Here is a 15,758-nt window from a genome sequence, read left to right as displayed (position 1 = left end):
TAGAGAGATGGCTCAGCGGTTAAGAACACTCACTGGCTGCTATTCCAGAGGGCCTGGGTTCAATTCCTAGCATGCACATAGCAGCTCAGTAAGTCCAGTTCCAGGGGATCCTACACCCTCTTCACACATACATACATGGCATATATGCAGGAAAAAAAAAAAAAAAAGCATGAAAAAAATAAAATAAATAAATCACTTAAAAATGTTAAGTAAAAAAAGAAAACATAATTCTTGTTTGTGTTCTACATTTTTCTTTCTGTTATTATCTTGCAAAATAAATTTACAGAGAATTGATTTTTCTTCCCTCATATTAGGTACACCCTTTAAACTCCAAATATCTACCTAAGTTTTAGGGGTTGGGTGGGGGAGAACACATGCCCACACTGGAGCATGCCCCTGCTGATGTCGCAGTTTTCAGGAGTTTGTTCTTACCTTTCACCCATTTGAAGTGTAGGATCAGTTGCTCTTGTTCTACTAACTTCCAGAAGATTTTCCCATTTTATGTGTCAACAAAATGCTGGGGTTATAGATATAAAAGTTCTAGGCGTTGAATTCAGGTAGCTTAAACTTAACAGGGCTAGTAATGCTTTAGACACGGAGCCTCTCCTTTGCTCCTAGAACCCGTGTAAAAAGGCATAGTGAGATGGAGACAGGAAGGAAGCATAAATGAATTAATTTTTATTAGTAGTACTTGATTGTTTTACTGTTTTGATTTTTTTTTTAGTTAAATTTATTTTAGATTATTTCATTTTTGTTTCTCAAGTGTATGAATGTTTTCCCTGCATGTGTACCACATGTGTAACCTGGGACTTGGATTACCTGAACCTGGAGTTTCGGGTGTGAGCTGCCATGTGAGTCATGTGCACGCTAGGAATAGAACCTGGGTCCTCTAGAAGAGCAGCAAGTCCTCTTAACCCCTAAGCCATCTCTGTCTTATTCTGTACTGTGAGCTTCCTTGTTATTTGTCCATAATCAGACTGAATTATTTGCTTCCTAATGATTTCTAAACAGAAAGTAGCTACTTAGCAAAACAAAATTTCTAAAAATGTAGATTTAGCTAGAAATAGAAAGTCAATTTAATTAAGTTTTAAAATATTAAACTGGAGATGGCTCAGAGTGAAAGCACTTCTATCCATTGAGTCCACATAAAGATGGAACAAGAGAACTGATTTCTTCAGCTTGTCATCTGACTCTACACATTAGCTCCCTTCCATTATATATACACAAAGTAATAATAATAAAAGATCGCCAGCCTCTGCCTGCAGAGTATTGTGATTAAAGCTTGGCTCCAACACAAAAGCAATATTATTTTCTAAATTCAATTCTCTACTATGCTGAGTGAAATTTTGCTTTAGAACTCTTAACCCAAGATTTTAGATTTTAAAATCTTAAACATTTTTATTTTCTGTGCACACACGCATATACTACATGCAATGTTCTTGGAGGCCAGAACACCACATTGAATCCTCTGAGCTGGAGTTACAGATGGTTGAACCACCATGTGGATGATGGGAACTGAACTTGGGTCCTCCTTCCCAAGAACAAGTGCCATCTCTTCACAGCTACAGAGCCATCTCTTGAGGCCTGTTCCCTACCATACACAATGTTTATATTTGCATGCTGTTTTGTAATTTGTTTCATGGACATCATTTTAGCTGACTCTCAGCAATGCTGTAAGTTCTGTTCCTGAGGCTGTTTGTTGGATGGTCTTATCATTGTAGGACTAGGATAACAAACAGAAATCTCTTGGTTTTTTGTCCCAAGATTACTATTAGTGTGGTGTGGTGTATGCCTGTAATCCCAGCACTCAGGAGACAGAGGCAGGTGGATCTCTCTGAGTTTTAGGCTAGCCTAGTCTACGGAGCAAGTTCCAGGACACGGGCTGTTCCACAGAAAAACCAAACACTAAAATGGTGTGATAGAAGCCGTAGGTCTGCGGAGATGAGTACTACTAAATCAAGTTCTTCGTACCCAGTCTAACTCAGTTCCAACCCAATTAATGAGTATGAGTGGCATTTTAATTTGGTTGGCTGAAAAGTCATATGAACCTCCATATGAGCTGGATTCTTAATAACAAAGCATTTGAAATATTTTTCTATGCCTAAAGATAATGGCTCATGTATCACAGACGTTGGTGTGTTATAAGCTTGTAAGATTGTCCTGGCTGAAGAGATTTTGAGCTGTAGTTTGAAGCTTACTTGGGAGTATCTGTGCCACTTTTTACCTTTGAAGAAATTAAGGGTCAGACTGAAAAGTTCAATCAAAATGCTTAGTTAGCTGAACGGTGAACTGGCCTTAGAAAAAGAGATTTCACAAATGCTACAACATGGACAGACCTTTAAGACAGTGTCTTAAGTGAAGTAAGCCAGGATAAACACTACATGATTCCATTTGAATGGAGTACCTAGAGTGTCAAATTCATAGAAAAAGAGGATGATGGTTGCCAGGGTCTGGGGTGAAGGGAGACATGGGTCTTACTGTTAAATAAGTGTTGAATTAATACATGCAAATGCTGTAAAAGATTCTGAAAATGGAGTCCTATTAACATTCAAGTAAACCTGAATATTCTATTTCTTAGTAAACTTATTTTCTAGATTTAAAAAAAAAAAGAAAAAAGAAAAAGCTATAAGCCAGGTGTGATGGCACACGTTTAGTTCAAGCAAGAGGCAGAGGCAGGTGGATCTCTGAATTTCAGGACAGCCAGGGCTACACAGAGAAACACTTATCTCAAAAAAAATGTAAAAAAGCTGGGCGTGGTGGCGCACGCCTTTAATCCCAGCACTCGGGAGGCAGAGGCAGGCGGATTTCTGAGTTCGAGGCCAGCCTGGTCTACAAAGTGAGTTCCAGGACAGCCAGGGCTACATAGAGAAACCCTGTCTTGAAAAAAACCAAAAAGAAAAAAAAATGTAAAAAAAACAAAACAAAAAACAACCCAGCTGAAATGTTTGTGATCTTAGCAGTATCTGAACTTAATAAGGTTTTATTTGTTACGGAAAATTTCATGGCAGTGTATGGTATCATACACCTGTTATTCCAGCAGAGGCAGGCAGCTCTCTGAGTTGAAGGCCAGAATGTTCTACATAGCAAGTTCAGGGTCAGCCACTCCTACATAATGAGACTCTGTGTGTGTGTGTGTGTGTGTGTGTGTGTGTGTGTGTGTGTGTGAGAGAGAGAGAGAGAGAGAGAGAGAGAGAGAACATAAGCAGGTAACTATTAAGATAGAACAGTAAGATAAGATAGACTTTTATTTCAATTGTTACTTTTTACTTTTGTAGGCCAGTTAAAGTCTAAGTATGTCATAGCTTAATAGTGTTTGGAATGTCTGATATAAATTATGAAACTTTGTTTTGTTTTTAATATGGATACTAAATGCTTTTTTTTTCTTTTTAATTTCAGTAAGAAGTCTCAGAAGTGGGATGAGATGAACATCCTGGCAACATATCATCCCGCTGACAAAGACTATGGTTTGATGAAAATAGATGAGCCAAACACTCCCTATCACAAGTAACGTGACGCAGACAGTCTTTCTTTTGTGGCTTATTTCCATTTGCCTAGTGATAAAATTTTCTAAGTAACAGATACTTTAAATCTGTCTTACTGTTCTTACTAGAGTGCTAGTTGATGGTCTATCTGAATACATTTTTGCTAATACTCTTAACTTCCCATTATTGCTATAGTGAATATTTATTACACCTAGATGGTTGTTAGTTGCTGATACACACTAATTCCCCCCACACACACTTATTTTTTTCATTGCTCTTATGTGTATATGTATATATCATGTATGAAGGTTCCTGAGGAGGCTACAAGCCAAAGTCAGTTCATGGGGAGCTGGAGTAGAGGTCGGTGTGAGCTGCTTGGTTGAGTGCTGACCAGTCTCAGGCCCTGGTGAGCAGCAAATGCTTTTGACTGCTGAGCCATCTTTCCAGCTCCAAGTTCTTTTTGAAAGGAAGATGAGGTTTTTAGTTCCCCAAGTAGAAAGCAGCGGCTTTCTTTGTTTAACGGTGTTGGGGGTTGGAGATAGCTATATACAAGACAGATAGTTTTGTGTTTTGATTTTATATGTAGTTCTGATTTGTGATTTTGGAAATGTTAAGTCTCAGAATTTTTGGTTTTTTGAGACAGGGTTTCTTTATTTATTTTGAGATAGGATCACACATATTTTGGGCTGACCTGGAATTTACCATATACCTCAAGCCGACCTTGAAGTCCTCTGGCTTCCTCCTGTGTGCTAAGGGCATGAGCCACTGTGTCCAGTTAGAATTTTAAAAATAATCGTGAAGTGATACTGTAGAGCAGTAACCAAAAAGAGACAAAAATAATGTACTAATAAACATTATGAGACAGTACAGATCCTTAATGGAGATTATGACTACATCTGTAAACTATGTACGGTTTTGTTTTGTTTTTATAATTTTGTTGGCAGGATTTCATGAAACCCAGGCTAGCCTTGAATTTGCTCTATAGCTAAGGATGGTTTTGCTTTTCTGATCTTCCTGCCTATGTCTGTAATCCTGGAACTACAGGACCATGTCCAGTTTATGTGTTACCGGGGGCTTTGTGAATGTCAGGTGTGAGTTACATCAACAAAAATAGGCTATCTTTTAAATTAACGGGATAATGTGATGCTAATTTAAAAAAAGTACAAATGCACATAAAAATGTTAAAGTCCTTGACAGAAAGAGAGTGAAACAGAAGATGCAGATAATGAACCTGAATAATAATGAAATTTGAGGAAAGGAATAAGTGAAGTGTTTATAGCCTTTTGTCTATTAGTTACAGGGTAATTAAGATACATATCTCAAACCCTTTATCTAACCAGAATTAAAAGTCAGGATTTTCTTAAAGAAAATCAGCTTTTGTCAGTTTTAAAACTTGCATGAGATTGGTTTTGTTTTGTTTCCCTTTTTTTTTTTTTTTTTTTTTTTTTTTTTTGGTTTTGTGTAGCCCTGGCTGTCCTGGAACTCACTTTGTAGACCAGGCTGGTTGTTTTGTTTCTTATAAAAACATTTTATTTAACAATAACAAAAGTGCTTTTTATAGAAAGATCATGTTTAAACTAAAAGTGTCATATTGTTAGTGCACATATTAGTTTATATTCTTTTGTATATACATACAATTCATTTGTAACCTAGGATTTTCTGTTGAACATTACTACAAAAGTCAAAAAATAGACTGGAGAGATGGCTCAGTAGTTAAAGAGCACTGGTGGCTCACAACCATCTGTAATATGATCTGATGCCCTCTTATGGTATCTGAGGATAGCAACAGTGTACTCATATACTTTAAAAAAAAAGAAAAAAAAAATCTTTTTTTTTAAAGTCAAAAAATTATATTTCTTATACTCTGCTCTGCTCAAATCCTAAGTGTTCTTGGGATTAATTATGTATAAACCTGCAGGGTTTTACACACACACACANACACACACACACACACACACACACACACACAGTTCATAAAAGTCCTTCAGTGGCTTGAGAATTGAGGCTGCTTACTTTTATAGTACACAAGAGCAAAATTTTACTAGCTATTTGTAGGAAAGCTAATTAACTTTTAAATCTTACTAATTAGAGCTTTAGGGTCTGTATTAGCTTGCTTTCATATTGTTATGACCAAGTACCTGGCAGAAAAAAAACGTGAGAAGGATTTCTATTTTTCTTGACTCATGGTTTCAAAAGTTCACGGTGTCAGTCCATAGTTGCTTGACACCATGTCCTTGGGGTAGAACTCCATCACAAAGGGAATGCATGTTAGAGAATTTTAAAAAATATTTTTGTTTTTTGAGAATTACATATATTTTGATCATAGTCTTTCCCTTAAGTTCTCCCAGATTCTCCCACCTTCCCACTCATTAACTGCATGTGCTTTCTTTCTTTAAAAACAAAAACAAAAAGCAAATCAGTAGAGTCCAGTGACCTTTTCCCTCCAACTAGGTCCTTCCTCCTTGCTTGCACTAATTTCTAATAATGCCATCCTAAATCCTGTGAGGGGTTAATCTGTTGATTGATGAGAGTCTTCCTGATCTGCTACTCTGGGAGTGCGATCACAGACACACACCTAGTGCTGTGCTTTACTGATTCTCTGGGCACCTTTTCTTTCCTTTTCTTTTCTCCCATAGACTTGTTAATGTATCAGCTGTTCAGTGAGATAATCAGAGGGATATGGAAAAAATATATATGAGCCTACCAGAAATCTCAGAGTAGGAGAGAGAAGCAAGTGTGCAATGAGCACTCCTGATTCTTTCACTGTGTGTACAGATTAATCCTGGATCCTTGGGAAGCTCTTGGGAGTGCGGGGGGGGGGGGGGGTGTCAGAGTTCCACAAAGGAGAGGTCACTTGGCTTCTGTTTCTTTGCATTTTTTTAAAGATGTATTTATTATTATGCATAAGTATACTGTAGCTGTCTTCAGATGCACCAGAAGAGGGCATCAGATCTCATTATGGGTGGTTTTATGGGTGGTTGTGAGCCACCATGTGGTTGTTGGGATTTGAACACGGGACCTTTGGAAGAGCAGTCAGTGCTCCTACCTGCTCGGCTATCTCTCCAGCCCTTTCTTTGCATTTCTTAATCCAGTGAAGTTGGCAGTCAGAATTAACCACCATAGGATATAAGTTTATTTTTTCTACTCTATGTGCATTTAGACCATTTCTTTCTTAATGGTGATATATAAGTACAAATTCTAAACCAGCTCAGCATTCTCAGTGCCTATTGCAAAACTGAGGCCAGCTGGGTACATTGCAAGACACTTCCCTTGGAAAACTCTAGATAATTTGAGTTTTCAGTACTTGATTGCTTTTCTTCTTTCTTTCTTTTTCCCCCTCTTATTAAACTTACTTTCTTTTTATTGCTGAGGATTGAACTCTAGGACCTTATGCATGTCTGGCAAGGACTCTACCACTGAGTTACATTCCTAGTCCATTGTTAAGTCTCTACGGTATCGAGTAGAAACTGTTTTAAAGTGAAATTTCAAAGATGATAGCAAACCTCTAACTAAATTGTAATTTTGATTATATAATACAATTGTATTTTCAATCTTGATTTTCTAGCAATTTTATTTCATGTATCCGTTTTAACAATGTGCATGTTAATAGAAATGCTTGTTATCCTAGTATGATAGGTGACGATGAAGATGCCTATAGTGATTCAGAAGGCAATGAAGTCATGACTCCAGATATCTTAGCTAAGAAGTAAGTATGCATTTCCCATAGGGAGTTTTAGTTGTGCAGAGTTAAAACATTTGATAGTGTGCTGCTTGTACATTTGTAAATGAAGGACTAAGCTTATCTCGGTTTGGGGGTTTACTGACAGTTGAACCCGGGCTACATGTTAATTATTTGCTCTACCACTGAGTAAGATCCCTAGCCCTTAACTAGAATTTTTTCAGGTTATTACAGTCTGCAGTTAATATCAATCCCCACAGAAAGTGGGACGGTTAAAAATACCTGAAAACTTGAATCTATTTTTCTCTGTGTGGTGGTGCTATTTGTAAATATCCTACTACCTACATGGTAAAGATGGGAGAACATAAATATGTTACTGCTATTGATGGATTTCTCGCACCCACTCTGCATACCTTCCTACATTTTCTTACTTTGTCTTCATCAGTTACATATAGTCTGTTTATTGATCATTGGGGATATTATCATGACTCAAGTTAAATGTGTCATTTAAATAGTACAAGTATCTCAGTTACTAATATCTTCCTAAATATTATTCCGTAGATTAGCTGCTGCTGAAGGCTCAGAGCCAAAGTATCGGACTCGGGAGCAAGAAAGTAGTGGAGAGGAAGATAATGACCTCTCCCCAGAAGAGCGAGGTAGGTTATTCATTCAGCTGATTTCAGTGTGGTGCTCCTCATTTTTATTTGGAAGATTGAAAAATTACTTTCATATTGGAGAAGTAGGTAGTAGGCAGGAAAGTAGAAAGCAATAGAAAATAGATTCTACATATATGAATTTCTTTATTTTTCCTTATTTTTTATTTATTTTTTTGAGACAGGGCTTAGATATTTGGTAACTACTTAAAACATGAATGCTTTTTGTATCATTTAGTGTTTGAATGATCTTCAGTGAGTAGCTTGCCTTGTTGGTTGTGCCTTTTCTGTTTTAAGGTAGAAATGCAGGGCTGGGGATGTCGTTCAGTTGGGAAAGTGCTTACCTAGCATGCAGAGAGCCCTGAGTCTGAGCCCCAGCATCAAATAAACTGTGTTGGCTATAATTTCAACCTAGAGAGGCGGCAGCAGGAAGTTCTTGTGGTCCAGACAGAACATGCATAGTTAAGACGTTACTGCTTATGTGGGTTTTTGTTTACATGGAACACTGGCCATATAGGAATATGTTTTATCTTGCTGGTTTTTATACTTTTTGAGTCATGTGAATATATTCTCTTTTCAAGATAAAATTAGGTCAGAGACCTTTTCTAGGAAACCGGAGTTCAAATCCCACAGTCCATGTCATATGGGTCAAAGCTGTTGGTACCTCTAGCCTCAGACTTGTGTGTGCACGTGCATGAACTTACTCTATGACCAGAACTCAGACATCTACCTGTCTCTGCATCCTGAGTGCTGGGATTATAGGCATGTGCCACCACTGCCTGACTAAACAATACATATTTAAAAGTATATAAAATACCCAGTTGATCATTAGTATCTGCAGGTATTGAACTTGTACGTTCAAGCAACAATGATTTAGAAATATTGAGGGAGGAAAAATGAGTCCGTGTGTCAATGATAGACATGTCAGAAAGGGGCATCAGATCCCCGTATAGATGGTTGTGAGCCACCATGTGGTTGCTGAGAATTAAACTCAGGACCTCTGGAAGAGCAGCCAGTGCCCTTAACCAGGAGCCATCTCACCCAGAGAAGTTCTTTTAGTAAAATGTAGCAGTTGTGTTAAATTGTCACTATGTTTCTAAGTCATGGCAGTTTTTTAATCATGAGGATTTTTCTTAGTGAAGCGTGGTGTATACACACCTGTTCCATCGGTTTGTTTGCACACTATTCATTCTGTGCCTGAATGTATTTGCATGCTCAGGTGGAGGGCAGAAGACACCCCCCTCAGCCATGTGCCAGCCCTGGTGCAGTCCTGTAGCATTTGGGAGGCCAAAGCATCAGGAGATGTAGGTCATCCTGGGCTGCATAAAGAGCCCTGGGGTACAGAGGATGGTGCATGGAAACGACAGTACATTCCTCATAGCTCTGGACCCAGAATTAACCAGCTAGTTGTTGGATCTTGTTTGTATTGTGTGTGTATATATCTTCAGGCTTTGTGCATTCTTCATACCTACAATTATAATTTACCTTTTGCCTCACATTCAACTACTGCTGGAAAGTTTTCTTCTGTCTTTAAATTTTTCTCCCAAAATTTCTAATGATTGATGGTGTATACTTGAATCATTTAAATAAAGCAAAATTAGCAAGATTTTTGTAAGGTAAATGTTTTAGATTTTGTAGGCTATATGGTCTTACTACAAACTACCTGACTGCCACTGCACACTAAACAGTCATCAGCGGATAGAAACGTTTAAGTGGATTTGTGTAACTATAATACAGCAAATTTCACTCACAGAATGGGCCTGCCCCAGTCCCCCAGTGGAGACCTTCTAAGCTTTAAAATCTTTTATAGAAAAGAAGCGGCAGTTTGAAATGAAAAGGAAGCTTCATTACAACGAAGGACTGAATATTAAGTTAGCCAGACAGTTAATTTCAAAAGACCTACATGATGATGACGAAGATGAAGAAATGGCAGAGACTGCAGATGGAGACAGCATGAATATTGAAGAGTCAAATCAAGGTCAGATGCCTTAACTGAGACTGCTTCTCTGTGCCTAAAACAGTGTGCTTCATTTTGCTTAACTTTTGGAAAAGCCCTCAGGACATTCTGCTGATTTACTTTATTCTGTCAATGTTTCTACAATTTCAATCCTTGTGACCAATTTCAAAATAAATTTTATGCATAAACTTAATTTAATAAGACTACATGCTATATGGTGGATTGTTATTGTTGTTTTTTTTTTCTCATCCTTTTCTTGGCTTTGAGTAAGGATATTTAGCTTGATTGTATGAAGTCAGATTTTAACAAGAAAATCTAAATTAAAGCTTAAAACTTTTTACCTATTGCTGGGTATAGTGGCGCATGCCTTTAATCCCAGCACTTGGGAGGCAGAGGCAGGTGGATTTCTGAGTTCGAGGCTAGCCTGGTCTACAGAGTAAGTTCCAGGACAGCCAGGGCTACACAGAGAAACCCTGTCTCGAAAAACCAAAAAAAAAAAAAAACCTACTTTGTACCTGTTTTTGTTGTTGTTGTTGTTGTTGCTGTTTGTTTTTGCAGTTGAAGATTAAGCCAGGGCCTCCCACATAGTATTAAAACTTAAAGAAGACTGTTTTGCCTTGTTTTATGTGGGCTTTGGTTTTGGTGAGATGGTCCTATACCATAACACAGGCTGGCCTTACTGGTATGAAAAACACTAGCCACCATGACATTTCTTTACTGCATTGACAATTATTTTGAATTTCAATTTCCTTTTTCTTTCCTTTTCTTTTTCTTTTTTTAATTTAAATTGAGATAAAACTAAGCTGTGTAGCCTATGAGAGCTTGATTCCACTTCCCTTGGCTCTGAGTGCTGTGACTACAGCTACCCACCATCATTTCCAACATGTCCAAATCTTAGACAGTTACTTTCTGAAGCCTAGCAATTAATACTCTTAAGATATATTTTCTTTCATTTGATTTTGAGGTACAGGATCTTGTATATATCTACCACTGATGTGTATACCCAAGCCCCTATTTTTGTTCAGCTATTATTCTTTGTTTAACAAAGGTGAGCCAGATATGGTAGTAAAGATCTGTAATCTAGCACTAGTCTTGGCTGAAGTATTGCTGCGAGTTCAGGCCAGCCTGACCTACAGAGCAAGGCCTGTCTCAAAAATGCAGTGGTTATTCTACCCTACTATGGGAGATGGAGTGTATCTCTACTTATATTTTATACTCTTAAGCTGATGTTTTTTGTGACAGTGTAATTTATCTGTGAAGCCTAAACTGGTTCAAATAAATAGTTTTTATAGTTATATTTGCATGCATACTGTGAAATAAGAATAATTCAATGATATAAAATAGTAAGTTATTGTCTCATTATAGTGTCAGATTACAATATTTAACATGAACAAACTTCATCCTAGTAATTGTCATTCTTTCTATTACCTTGTTGTTGTTGATGATTTGTTTGTTTTTCGAGACACGGTTTCTCTGTGTAGCCCTGGCTGTCCTGGAACTCACTCTGTAGACCAGGCAGGGCTCGAACTCAGAAATCCACCTGCCTCTGCCTCCCAAGTGCTGGGATTAAAGGCATGCGCCACCACTGCCCGGCTCCTATTATCTATTTTTAATTGATCAAAAATATGGACTGGGGTATTCTCCAATGGTAGAGCACTCACAAACATACTATTTCCTACTTGCCCTGAAATGTTTCCTCACCCCCAGTACTCAAGCAATATCTCATCTGCTTCATTCAGACTTTGACTTGCTGTCAGCTTTTAGTGTATGGTGACAAGTTAGGAACACTCCTTGTGCACTGCTGAAGGTTTTTTACCCAACTCAACACAATGATAAAGAGTAAAGGAAAAAAAAAATCACACACACACACCCCTTCTCTTAATAGCTTTTTTTCAGAAAAACATTTCTAGTTTGTTATTTGAGAATTTTGCATGTATTTTGGTCATACCCACTCCCCAAGTCTTTCCTCTAACTCCTCCCAGACCACTTCCAACCACTTCTTCCATCATAATGTTCTCTTAACCCACTGAACCCAGTTACTGCTGCCTGCGAGTGCAAAATCAAAAGGGGGAGATATTGGGCCCCATTTTGATCCTAGTTTGGACCTTGAGCCTGTCTTGAGTTTTGAGACTGGTCTCGGTGACTCAGCAAGTCCTGTTTGGCCTTGCCCCTGCCCTGCCATTGCTGAGGTAGAGCTTTGCAATTGACCCTGTCCATCACGCCATACACTCCATTATGCTTCCCTGTCTCCTATGTCATCTTACCGCACCAAAAATTCCTGTCCCTATGTTCTGAATTTATACAAATGAGAGGCTGATGCCATAGAGTTGAGTTCCACTGGAGCATGGGCAACATAACAGATCCCACATCTCTGAAGAAAACTGACTCTCCCCTAGCAGCCATGAGCTGTGAGTTACTCCTCTGCTAGGGGTAGGGGAACCTTGTGATTCCTCTCTTCCATCTGAACTGGAATTTTGACTGGCTCGATCTCATGCAGAACACAGCTGCTCTTGAGTTCCTGAGTATAATGGCCCTGTCATGTCCAGAAGACACTGTGTCACAGCAGTCTTCCCCAGCTTCTGCTTCTTGCCAGTCTTCCTCCATGTTCCCTGAGCCTCGAGGGAAGGAGGCAGATACCCCATTCAAGGCTGAGCATCCATGAGCATGCTCTCTGCACTTGACCAGTTGAGAGTCTCCGTAGTAAGCAGTCTCGGTCTGCTGTATAAAGAAGCTTCTGTGATGAGGTCCAAGGCTGCACTAATCTGTGCCTAAAGCTCCTGAAAACATAACAACGTTTTTGTCCATTTCTGCCTATAAGACAGTCCATAGACTGTCTATATAGATGTGTTTTCCCAGGTAAGTAGGGTATAATATTTGTATTAGATCAGTTTCTGAGTCTTCTGAAGTAGAAATTAAAATACCCTCACATAGGAGCATAACTTTCATGGCATCAAAACTGTACATAAGGATGGGAACCTGACAGTAAGGCTTAGACGGGTTTCTTATTTTCTGCTCTTTGGATCTTTACTTCTTAGCCAACCTTCAAAGCTTCCATGTTCTGTAGAACTTACTACTTTCCTTAATCTCTCCTGCCCTTCCTCTTTCCCCTGTTCCCTTCTTTTTGCTCCATCCCTCTGTTTATTTCTGCTTCCATAAGTGGAGAAGTGTTTAGACTCTGAAGTTAGTATTTTACAGTTATCAGGTAAAGTGAATTTGTTTAATGTCAGATAGCTAGAGCCGGAACACTTCACTTTTCTCTTGTGATTACTCACAATGACCCATTTGCCCTGTCTGCACAAGATATTCCTACTTTTAGAATATTTAATAGTATTTCTAGATTCTTTGAAATTAGTCTAATTTAGCCTACATCAGCAGAATACCTTAATGGTTTATTATTTTATATTTGCATGTTACCCATACCAGGGGAAGAGTTTTTAAATTTAGGCAGTTCATTTCAGAGTTGATCAGAATTTGGGGGTATTTTTTGTTGTTTTTGCTTTGATAAATACCTGAGGAAACTACCCAGGATGAGGATTGGGGCAGGGGGCCTCATGTGTCTGAGGTTTCAGTCCCCTTGTGCTCAGCTCTGTCACCGTGGGTCTGTAGTGAGGCAGAGTACATCATAGTGACCATGGAGGGCCAGGGCACAGCATAGCCACCAGGACAGCTCCACCACCAAAAGTTTCTAGTGCCTCTCAAGTACAGTCAAGCTCTCAGCACATGAACCTGTGAAAATTTCATATTCAAACCAGAACAGCAAAGTATACTGATTTTTTTTTTCTCCCTTTTATCTTCGCAGGTTCTACTACAAGTGACCATCTACAACACAAATCACAAAGTTCATAAAAGAAACGTGTTCAGCAATGCAGTCGATGTCAAATACAAACCTTGTTACTATACTACACTGCTTCTTGTTCTCTACAACTCGTGACTTATGTACCAAAATACACACCAGTTATATATTGCCAAGAATTAAGACCATAGAGACTGAGTAGAAGGAAAATGCCTAATACATATATTCTTGTGCCTCATACTTCACCACAAGTACAGTGTACTGTTAGTAGTCCAAAACTGCTTTACTTTTGTAAAAACACTGGTTAATTTGTATAAGATATTATATAGCTTTTTATGCTTTAGAGATTAAAAANTATCATGGGGGAAACTAATTTATTTTTGTCACTTCTAGATGGTGGTACCTCTTATAAAATGTTTGGGGGTAGTTTGATGTTATTTCTTCTTTTAATCAAAAGCCTATTCACAAAGTGGGATATGTAGATGGATAAATATTTAGGCTGAAAGAATTTTTTTAAACTTTTATCTTTACCTTGTTTTGGCTAATTGAGAAGGTTTCTAAGAAGTATTGTTCATTTTCTGATCAATGACCTTTAAAATTCCTGTTGATTTTCTTTGTGCTTGAAAGGAATAAAATCTTTTCATCCAAACTGGTTTCCCCCCCCCCATTCCCACCCACCCACAAATAAATGTCCAGGTTAAAGTTGCACTGACATCTGCTCTGCTTGTCTTAGTATGCCATGCAGACTTCAGGCAAGGTTTTNAATACCATGTGCTATCTTAGTTTCCCTTTATTTATATACCCGTCTTAACCTGCTCTGATTTCCTACTCCCTCTGCTGATACACATGCAGTTGCAATACTGTATTGTAGGATGGCAAAGGCTATTGGATGTGAGGAACTCTTCTCGCATATCCTGTCATCTGCCGCAGTAGTGACTTCTCACTTTGGCACCTGCTAGNTCTCATACGGGAAGGAAGCACAGTGTGGCTANAGTGGACAGCTTGGTCTCTGTCCTNCCCTGATGGACAGCTTGGTCAGNAAACGGCTGATGTTAGTTCANTTGACAGTAGGCCTTAGAAAACAATGAGGCATTTTTGCACGACAAAAGCATTGTATGTAATCAGAATACGATTGTTCTTGAGTGTACAGACAGAATTATACCTGAACATTTTTAAATTTAAAGATTCTGCGGAGTCTGCTTTAAGGGACTATGATAATGCACACTGTGGCAGATGGACCTGGTTCCTCTAACACGATAGAAAGTATTTGGGTTTCCCCCTGAAATGAAGCCTAGTTCCTGCGTGTCTTAGTTTAGTGATGGTTTCCTTTGTAGTTGTTTATTTGTATCNTAAGTTTTTGGNAGCACCAAATGAATCTGTTATATGACAGACGTTTAAAATAATTTCTGTATATTATATATATGAAATGGCTTTTATTGAACAGCTATCTTCCACTTCAAATTTCTGGAACTATCATGATGTCAAAATAAAAAAGTAGGAAGAGTCTTTACTGTNAGGAGAATGTGCTTATTTTGAATGTCTTTCTTTTTTTATGAGACTTTACCAGAGAAGCTCTGAAATGTTAGTGCAGTATTCTAACCAAACCTTTTAGCCAGTGAACCACTGACATACACACTAAGCAATATATGCCTCATCTTTGTAAGTTAAGCCTGTTTGTGGGATGTGGAAATTGATGTATATATGTATGTGAATATGTTCATGTACCCAGATCTCTGCTTTTAGTTTTCTCATTTTGTTTTCTTTTCGAATTGTTTTTATCATTGTGTGTGTGGCGGGAGGGCTTTGCCTACAGTGTGTGTCTGTTCACTGCTTGTATGCAATACCTGTGGAAACCAAAGGAAGGTGACCATCAGATCCCCTGGAGCTAGAGTTACAGACAGTTGTGATCTCCCCCTTGGGTAATAGGAGNTGAACCCAGGTCCTCTGGAAGAGCAGCCAGAGCTCTCACTTGCTGAGCCATCCCCCCAGCCCCTCCTCTGATTGTATACTTGGAAAGTTCCACCTNCTCTTTATGTTTGTAGAAGTGGCCTATTGTACAGTGGGAAAAAAAGTAAGACTTAAACATCTGATTCTTCATGTTTTCTTTAAGTTCTTTCCTAAAACTTAAAGTCCCAAGTAAGATTTTTGGTTTCACAAAGTTGANAATTACTTCAGAGGAATGGTATAGGCCTAA

At 38.4% G+C, this 15,758-nt stretch overlaps 1 protein-coding gene across 1 annotated transcript in view; it reads left to right on the top strand.

The window, feature by feature from the left end:
- The window catches only part of Ppp1r2 (protein phosphatase 1 regulatory inhibitor subunit 2), a 22,157-nt gene extending 7,079 nt beyond the window's left edge, over positions 1-15,078 (top strand). Inside the window, exons 2-6 of the mRNA XM_021209360.1 lie at positions 3,397-3,504; positions 7,111-7,188; positions 7,723-7,817; positions 9,625-9,792; positions 13,571-15,078. Of these exons, the coding sequence (XP_021065019.1) occupies positions 3,397-3,504; positions 7,111-7,188; positions 7,723-7,817; positions 9,625-9,792; positions 13,571-13,617 (496 nt within the window). The 3' untranslated portion in view covers positions 13,618-15,078. The remainder of the gene's footprint in view (positions 1-3,396; positions 3,505-7,110; positions 7,189-7,722; positions 7,818-9,624; positions 9,793-13,570) is intronic.
- The last annotated feature ends 680 nt before the right edge of the window (positions 15,079-15,758 follow it).

The sequence above is a fragment of the Mus pahari genome, chromosome 12 (assembly GCF_900095145.1).
Source record: "Mus pahari chromosome 12, PAHARI_EIJ_v1.1, whole genome shotgun sequence".
Taxonomy (NCBI): Eukaryota; Metazoa; Chordata; class Mammalia; order Rodentia; family Muridae; genus Mus; species Mus pahari.
This window is presented reverse-complemented; position numbering and strand designations above follow the sequence as displayed.